Source organism: Homalodisca vitripennis, chromosome 4 (assembly GCF_021130785.1).
Source record: "Homalodisca vitripennis isolate AUS2020 chromosome 4, UT_GWSS_2.1, whole genome shotgun sequence".
Lineage (NCBI taxonomy): Eukaryota > Metazoa > Arthropoda > Insecta > Hemiptera > Cicadellidae > Homalodisca > Homalodisca vitripennis.
The window spans coordinates 119,032,721-119,041,977 of record NC_060210.1 but is presented as its reverse complement, the minus strand read 5'-3'; the positions used below and the strand labels follow the sequence as shown (position 1 = coordinate 119,041,977).

General features: G+C 33.2%; 1 protein-coding gene across 1 annotated transcript; it reads right to left on the bottom strand.

Annotated features, from left to right (window-relative positions):
- Positions 1–2,182: 2,182 nt before the first annotated feature.
- LOC124360017 (facilitated trehalose transporter Tret1-like) lies at positions 2,183–8,327 on the bottom strand. Its single transcript, XM_046813245.1, has 2 exons — positions 8,169–8,327; positions 2,183–3,898 (listed from the first exon to the last, which is right to left on the bottom strand). Exon 2 carries the CDS (start codon positions 3,392–3,394, stop codon positions 2,555–2,557), a length of 840 nt encoding a protein of 279 aa, XP_046669201.1. The 5' UTR covers positions 3,395–3,898; positions 8,169–8,327; the 3' UTR covers positions 2,183–2,554.
- Between the last annotated feature and the right edge of the window lie 930 nt (positions 8,328–9,257).

The following is a 9,257-nucleotide window of genomic DNA, read 5'->3' as shown; positions in this document are numbered from 1 at the left end:
TTAAATTTAAGTCTAATGTATAGGTTATATGCCCAAAAAAATGGAAGCTGATAATGTTAAAGATCAGACTGTGTCTCAGTCAATGTATGAAAAAATCTTTTACAAAGACTTCAATTTAGGTTTTAAGACACCTCATAAGGACACCTGTAAAGTGTGCGATTCATATAATGTCCAGAAGAAAGCGATTGAGAGTGAACTAGACTCTGCAGAAAAAAAAATTGAAACTCAATCAAGTGTTGGCCAATACTGAGCTTCACCATAGAAAAGTAAATGCAGCAAGAGATGAAATGAAGCGGGACATGCAATTTGCTAAAAACGGCGAAATGCACCGTTTTAAACTTTTGATTTACAGAAGACATTCTCATTGCCAAAGGTTCCTACAGGAATAGCATATTATAAGAGGCAATTGTCCGTTTATAATTTAGGGCGTTCATGACTGTGCCTCGTCAAAAGGAACAATGCACCTTTGGAATGAATGTCAAGGAGGAAGGGGACCAGATGAAATTGGATCCTGCCTTTTGAAAATACATTTCTGACCATCCTACAAAAGAAAAGATTGTGTTGTGGTGCGACTCATGTGGTGGCCAGAATAGGAATTTCAAAATGGTATCCCTACTCATGCGACTAGTGCAAAACCCTTTAAACAACATTAAAGAAATTGAGCAAAAATTTCCCATACCAGGCCACAGTTTTTTGCCAAACGACACGGATTTTGGTCACATAGAAAAAAGCATGAGAAGACACGAATACATTTATGTCCCACAACAGCTTGCTGAAATAATAAAGGGATGTAGGTCAAAGAAGCAAGCATTTGAAGTCATTACTATAAAGGAAAACAGATTTGATAAACTACTGATCAAGTTTGCGCAGCTCTTACAAACAGAAAAGAGTGTGACGGAGAGAAAGTTTGAATGGTTAAAGATCAGAAGTTTATGTGTAAGACAAAGTCATCCTTATGTCATGTATTATAAGTACACACACAATAGTGATGTTGAGTACCACTCAATCAGTCTCAGTAAACGGCTCTCCAAAAAAAAGAAATCAAAAACCCTTGAAACCAAGAGGTCTGAACCCAGTAAGACTCAAGTTCCTCTTCAACCATCTTCCTTTAGTCACAAAAGAATCCTAACGGCAAACCTCTTTCTTCTGAAAAAAAGGCTTGACTTAAAATCAATGTTAGAACTTGTGCCACCGATTCACCATGGATTTTATGAAGACTTGTTCCAGAAACAGGAAATAACTACCAGTGAAATCAACGATGAAGAATTGGTTGATAATCTATAAGTTTTATTAAATTTGACCTGTTTTTAATTTTGTAAATACTGTGTTTGTTTTGGTCTTCTCACTTTTTAAATAATAAAATCAGAATGAAAAATCAGTAATGAAACTTATTATTCCTCCCTAATTTAGAAGTAAAATCCACCTTAGAACATTTTAGATACAATTCAGTAATTTTAAAGATGAAAGAAAAATATTTTAAGTAACTTATTTTACATATAAATATTGGTTCACTGAAGCACCCAGGGTGCAATTGGTAAGTTTCATGAACCAGACTGAACCATGTCAGTACAAAAAAATTTTGAAAAAATATTTTCATCCCTTGCTGAGTTTTATATTAATTTTTTCAGTAATTATGAAGATACAATTAGTGTAACTTTTCAGATTATCACAAAACAACAATATGTTTTTCAATTTCAAAGTGCTATTTTAGCATCAAACATTGAAAATCTATTATTGTTCGTACTGAAAAATTAAAAATATGGGAGTTGGTTTCACTTTTGGTATCAGACCATCCATTTAACTGTCCCTAATTAAAGCTCACCCAAAGTCCAGATACCTTTAATTAGGAAATTAAGACTGCGCCGGACAGTAGTGACAACAATGAGCAATTATAGTTGAGGAAAAATGTAGTTATTAATTTAGTAAACTTATGATTATTACAAGTCCAATATTATATAGTATATGTCTTTCTCGTAAAACGTAAATAAAAACTATCAAGCAATAAAATATGTTATACAAATTGCAGTCTATAAATACAATAATTTTTTACCTTTTGTTTTAAACGATATAATTAAAAAAATGTTGTATTTCTAGTTCTAGGATCAAACAGTAAAACATTTGTATACCCATGGTTGTATCATTTACAAGGGTACATGTTGTAGGGTTAATGAAAAAATACAGATAAGTTTTAATTTATTATTTAGTATGACAAAAACATAAATATATACAAAGAATTAATTACAAGACTTTACGAAATAAAATTAACAAGGATGTTGGTGCGTTATGGTACGAATTAAAATAATGTACGTTATATATAAGTATGATATACGAGTTACTTAGATGTTAATAATATCATTGATTATACGAGTTACCGTTAAACTAATATTAACAGTTAAATAAGTTGTTAAGTCATAAAGGTAGAACATTTCTGATAAGTGGTTAAAGTTATTTTATTATCTGATCAAGGTAAAAATTGATATTATATACATATTAAAATGAAAACCCATGTTACATCAAATTTATGTACTCAATAATAATTTAAAGGGGTGCAAAATCAAATAAGTTTATTTCTGGTAAGGGTACAAAGTTCCTTTCTTATCTGTTCAAATGTTTTGTTCTTAGTTTCTGGCATGAAGATGTAGGAAACCACAGCGCCAACAAAGCAGATCGTGCTATAGATGAAGAAATTGAAGTATACACCGAACAGGTCAATGACAGTTTGGTAGGATACCAGGGCAAGGAAGGAGAAGAACGTTGTGATGACAGCGGCAAGACTGGAAGCCATAGCACGAGTTTTGGACGTGAAGAGCTCTGACGTGTAAGCCGTGTGGACTGGGTACAAGCCTCCGACGTCGACTGCGGCGTACACCAGGATAACTATAGGAGCCACCCAGCTGTAAGGAGCAACATCAACGGTCGTCTTGGACTCTAGAAAGTAGTACATTCCGGCCACAAACAGGCTTACAGAAGATGCAAGAGACGATGTGATGATTAGAGATCTTCGACCTAAAAAGTCTAAGGTGAAGAAGCTCAAACAAGCTGCTGTAACCAGTACAGTACCCAGAACTATGGTAATATATTTAGGGGCGACAACGAGATCAGAAGTTAATTTGAAATTCTGTGTGGCGTAAGCGACAAGGGGCATAGTTCCACTTAAAATCCTCAAGGATCCTGCAAAGAGCATTAGGTACAGAGCCTTCCGGTCAGTCGGCGTCGCTATCACGTCTTTCCAAGTGGTTTCCTTCGCTTGGTCTTCTTCGACGTTGAGCTTCATCCTCTCCCATTCTTGAGCGATCTCTTCGTCGTCTGAAGATCCGCGAAACCACTTCAGGGAGTTGTAGGCTTCTTGTTTGTTGCCTTTCATCAAGTAGTAGATAGGACTCTCAGGCTGCATCCAGACCAGTAGGAAGTAAAGTACGGGCGGTACGAGAGTGAGCAGGGTGAAGTTCGTGAAAGACAAGAAAGGTCCGGTGCAATACTCAAAGAGGTAACCCAACCACTGGAAGATGAAGAATAGACTAGTAATACCTCCTCGAGATCCAGTGCTCGCAATTTCCCCAAGATACACTGGAACAACGGTTAAAAAAAACTATTCCGACAGCAGCGCCTTGTACACTGCGAGCCAACAGGAGGGAAAAGTAGGTCTTGTAGTAGAGGATGATACACCAGCCCAGAACGAAGAGAGGAGCAGAGACAAGAATCATGGGCTTCCTACCGAAGCGATCTGCCATGATGCCAGCTGGGATCGGAGTTATCATGTTGGCAAACTGTGTAAAGGATATCATCCAGGAGGCTTCTATAGGAGTCATTGGTATCACACTTTCTGGACTGAGAAAGTGAGGAAGTAGTGGAGTGACCCACCCGTAGAGTGTAGCAGCAGAGAAAGCCCCCATACTGACTGAAACAATAATATCTTGTTAATATAGTAAAAAGATTAAAAACGACTTTCTCGTCTTAACTAATATTTTTATTTTTATAGTTGTTTTGTTTTTTTACTAACTATGCTTATACATTTTTAGAGATTTATTCTCACCACAGAATAACAGAACTTAACTCAAAGTTATCAATATCTCGCCAGATCGGCTCTGAGAAAGATTCCAGTAAAACTCAGTAGTAGTACGTAGATACGAACGGTTCTAGCGCACTTTTAGGACGGACAGAAAATCCATATAAAATACTGTCTAAAGTAACATAAACCAATTAATAATGTATTAATTCTACTGAAAACTAACCAATTAGAATGTAATTAGTTTTTGGTGTAATCTTTCAGTTATGTAATCTTTTACGTAATGTAAAAGATTACATAACTGCTTCTAAGTTTGTTTTATTGAAAAATTTATTTTATCAGCTTAAAATCAATGAAAAATCTGTTAAAAGTTAAAAAAATAACTGACAATCTAAGAATACCTGAAAAATGTGTTAAAAAACTGAAAAATCTCGTAAACTCAGCGAAAAGTATTTATTCTATAAAATTAATAGTAATACATTCTTTATAGCCTATTTTGTCTTTTATTGTCTTTTTTAAGTGACAACTATAGTTTTTATTTATTGATTTATTTTATATTTTTGACGTCTAGGACAGTTTAAAATCTGTTTGGAAGGTACACTTTGGAGTATTCTAACTCCACAAATGATTGTAAATCCTTACTTAATTGTCTCTAATTTGTCTTTAATTTTCTATAAATTTGCTATATATGCTTTTTTTCTATTACATCAGGTATTTTCTCGTATTCTTTGTATCTCAGATCGCCTATTTTATTCAACTCTTCTAATTCCATTTATTAAGACAATTATTTTGATTACAAAATATTTTTGGAAGAATCTAAGTTGAATACTGTCACATCTGCTTGAAATCAATGTCTGATCTATTACAGATTGTTAAATCTGCTTAGAATAATTTTTAAAACCCATTTAGAATGTTAACAAATCTGTTTCAAAAAATCTAATGAAATTTGTATCGAATCTGCTTGGAATCGAAGTCCTATCTGTTACGAAGTTGTCAAATATGCTGGAGTCATTGTTAAATAAACTCTAGAATTATGTTCTATGCTACAATCTAAATGTGATTGTACTGTTCCTGAATTGACAAATCAGGTATTTCTGTTCAAAAAATTCAGTACAACAAAATAATAACTTCTACACGTTAATACTTGTGGATAATAATATAATAATAATACAAAAGGAAGTTTGCTTAATTGAAAAACGGGTTTTCGTCTAGTTCTCTCAGATGAATATTAATAATGAAACTGGATTTAAGAAAGATCGAGCATGAGGGTGTCTACAATTCTTGGATCATGATAACTTACGATTGCTCAAAGGTAAAATCAAAATCTTCATCTACTTAATGAGAGTAAAAATATCAGTTGACACAACACCTTACAAGAAAGAAAGACTCTCTACAGATGTGTGACTTAAACGTGATTGGAAGCCCCAAGAAATGGGGTAAACGAAGCAGATCGGAAAACTAATATAATATGAGACACATTTCAATCCAACAGTAATTAGTCCGGTAAAATAAGGATGCAACCTCGGAATGAAAGATAATAGCTAAAAAATTTGCATACGTCTTTTATTTTGATGGTATAAAACTTACCCTCAAAAGTCTCATATAATCACGTGTACGCGTCTTTAGATATTTAAGGTCAAATTTCACGAAAATCAGTTTTTTGCAAATATCTCGTTTCCCTTACGCTAAATGACTTTGAAGGTGGTTAGAGAAATTGTATAACGGAAAATTCTCTTCAACTTTTGTCTGAAGTCATTTTATGTACGTTCAACCCTTTATGAGATACAGCGCAAAGAGTAGGGGACCGCTTACATGTATATACGATAATGCGAGGTCAGCCAGTAGAATACAATAAATAAATGAGTTATATTGTTTAATTATTCACTTACTATTATTATTACTTAATACTGTTATTATTGTTAGCTTATTATCATTATTATTAAATATTTAATTATTTAATATACCATTACTTATAGATATTCATTATAAATTATATATTCTCTAAATAATACTTATTTTATTTTTACCAAAACATACAATATTAAAAGAAATATTTCAAATGAAGTTTAATTATATATTATTATTTATTGATCCAATAATCAATTTATTAAAATTACAAATATAAAATATTTGTTTTCATTATTAATGGTTAATATTTTTGTTTTAATTTTCTTCTTGTTCATCGTCTTCTTCTTCCTCTGGCTGTTCAATATCGGATTCATTATCATCATTCTCGTTTACTAAATTATCAGAATAGAAAGATTCAAGAATATCAGGTGCATATTCACTTTCTTCATTGAAACCATCTGAAGTTGATGAAGCGTTGAGGCATGATTGTCCATTACACTCCCCACAAATTAAAGTGCATCCTGATTTCCTGCATCCGCAATTAGAACCACAACCTTTCTTGCAATTGGAAAATATTGTATTCAGCAGATCTTCTGGTGCTGGTGGTAATAATGATGTTATTGGTTCCAGGAGTTCATTTTGCAGTACCCAGCCGAATTCCTGGGGTTCTCAATCATTTCCCAAATTTGGGTCTGATAATAGACACGAAGGATATATGCTGACGAGCTGCTGTACTTGAAGGAAGGAAGACTTTGATAACTGCACTGGTTTGTTGAGTCTTGTTGATTTGATGAACTGGGTGTATCGAAAAGAGTCTATATCGTCTTCTGATTTCGGAGCATTATACGTTGCTGAGAAAATACGTACTCCATTTTCCAAATAATTCTTGTACAGAGCAGTTTTTTTTTTTAAATAGTTCAGCTGATTGATTTAAATCGTGATGATTTTCGAACATTTTAATAAACGATATTTTACCTTTTCTATAAAGCGCAGAAGTCATATCACATCCACTAAATGCGTGTAAAAATAATATGTGTTTCTTAGAATGAGGGTATTTATCAAAACTTTTCGATTGAATACAGTTTTGTCTCCACATTACCCTTACCCATTTTTTTGAAACAAATTTCTTGTTGATGTGATTGAGCACGTCCTATCAAGATAACTAGCAAATAAATATCTTCGCCTACAATGACAGAAGTTTTTTTTTAAGTTCAGACTCTGCAATAGCTGTTTCTACAATGAGAACATCAGCATCATCTCTGGCTTGATTTGTAGTAATATTAGCAGTTTTTAATTTGTTGATAAGCATGTCTATAAATATTTTTTTTTTTTATTAGATGAATTCGATAAAACTTTTCTTGGCTGATTGGCACCTCCATTGTTTCATCAAAGCGGAGTTCGTAAGATTTTGAAACAACAGCAGTTCTTCTTAATTGTTCCATTGCTTTAATGTTCTTAGTGTAGTCTGAGTAACCCATCAAATACAACAGCGATACTTGACCCATAATGTGTTTGTAAATATTTGACGTATTTATTCAAAATATATCAGAGATAGTATCATCTTTATTCCATACAACGCGATGCAAGAGAAAACCACCCATCGATGATATATGTTGTAGTGGTTTCGTCTCGGTATATTAAATAACAAATATTTAATAATAATGATAATAATGCTAACAATAGTAATAGTATTAAGTAATAATAATAATATTAAGTAAATAATTAACAATATAACTCATTTATTTATTGTATTCTACTGGCTGACCTCGCATTATCGTAGTATACATGTAAGCGGTCCCCTACTCTTTGCGCTGTATCTCAAAAAGGGTTGAACGTACACAACATTACTCTCAGACAAAAGTTGAAGAGAATTTTCCGTTCTACAATTTCTCTAACCACCTTCAAAGTCATTTAGCGTAATGGAAACGAGATATTTGCAAAAAACTGATTTTCGTGAAATTTGACCTTAAATATCTAAAGACGCGTACACGTGATTATATGAGACTTTTGAGGTAAGTTTTATACCATCAAAATAAAGACGTATGCAATTTTTTAGCTTATTATCTTTCATTCCGAGGTTGCATCCTTATTTTGCCTTATTTTACTGAGTTAAATATCATTGCAGAGACCATCAGAGACAAAATGTGAAACCCTGTTGGAAATCAGTACTGCTTGAAAATATGGACTCTTCTTGAAATGAAGTACTATCAAAATACAAGGCTATAAAGAAAACCTTTGAACTCGTAAAGTTCCTGAACATACTATATACTTTAAGCCGCAAATGAAATGGATTTTATGACAGATTTTCACAAACCTGAAATGCCTGCGAACACCTGGCACCACAGCCCCCAGTCGGTATATCGCACATGTACCATGATGGATGAATATCTCTATATCACTCACAGTTTGATGAAGAGTGACTAGTTCTAATTGAAACTCAGAATGGCAAATAGCTTATTTGTAGATAAGTCTGTAATTGTAAAGTTGCCGATAAGCCACTTAAAGAGAAATCCATTTATTACATGTGAATAATACGATACATGACGCAGGTAATAACGTTGTCAATAACTTTAAATAGAGTGATAGCTGGTATAATGATAAACATGTTTCTTTAACCGATTATCTTAATTATGATAAAGTATAAAAAAAACTATTTTTCACACCATTGAGCAGAAGTGTGACAAATTACTGCAATAAGGAGATTGAAAAACAAAAATCTATCGGACCACAATATCACCTGTTAGTCACGCATACCCCACACTATTTGGTACTAAAAAGGTTCTGGAACTCCTGGTGATAATTTATTCCTTTTAACGTTCAATAACTCTTTCTTCTTAAATAGCATATTACTTCTGCTCAACACATCTCCCCAAATTAACTCTTTTTTCTCTTTTGTAGGAATCTACGTTACGTGAATTCTCCTCAATACAAAGAACTCTAGACTGGTTGTTAACATACTTGAAATCTTTTAAACTTGTTCTGTAAGAGTATGAACGTCTTAAGTTTTCTCTGTAAATGACTTTACAATAATACTAAGAGAGGAAGACAACATTATGTCTCCTGTATATGAGAACATTTGCAGTCTAACTCAAGAAAAATATGTTCTACAATATCTTACCGTCTTATACCTTTTCTGGCCATTAAAGTATGGGTCGCCTAGAAGATAAACTCGTCAAAGCTTCACCGGCTCATCTAGATTAGTAGATGTATTTGGTCACTATGAGATTCATCCTTTCTGCTCTTTAATATTGTATGTATTAATACCTCCTCCACCTGACGAAGAGGATGGATTCCAATCCTCGAAACGTTTTGTTATACCTTTTATAACCTATAATGATGGCAAATGTCCAAAATATTGTTCTCCTTTCAAACCTTCCATCGTCAATAACAAACTTTAAACAAA

Bases quoted from the DNA above. Each gene is read 5' to 3' on its own strand.
- LOC124360017 (XM_046813245.1), bottom strand. From the start codon at position 3,394: ATGCAGCCTGAGAGTCCTATCTACTACTTGATGAAAGGCAACAAACAA.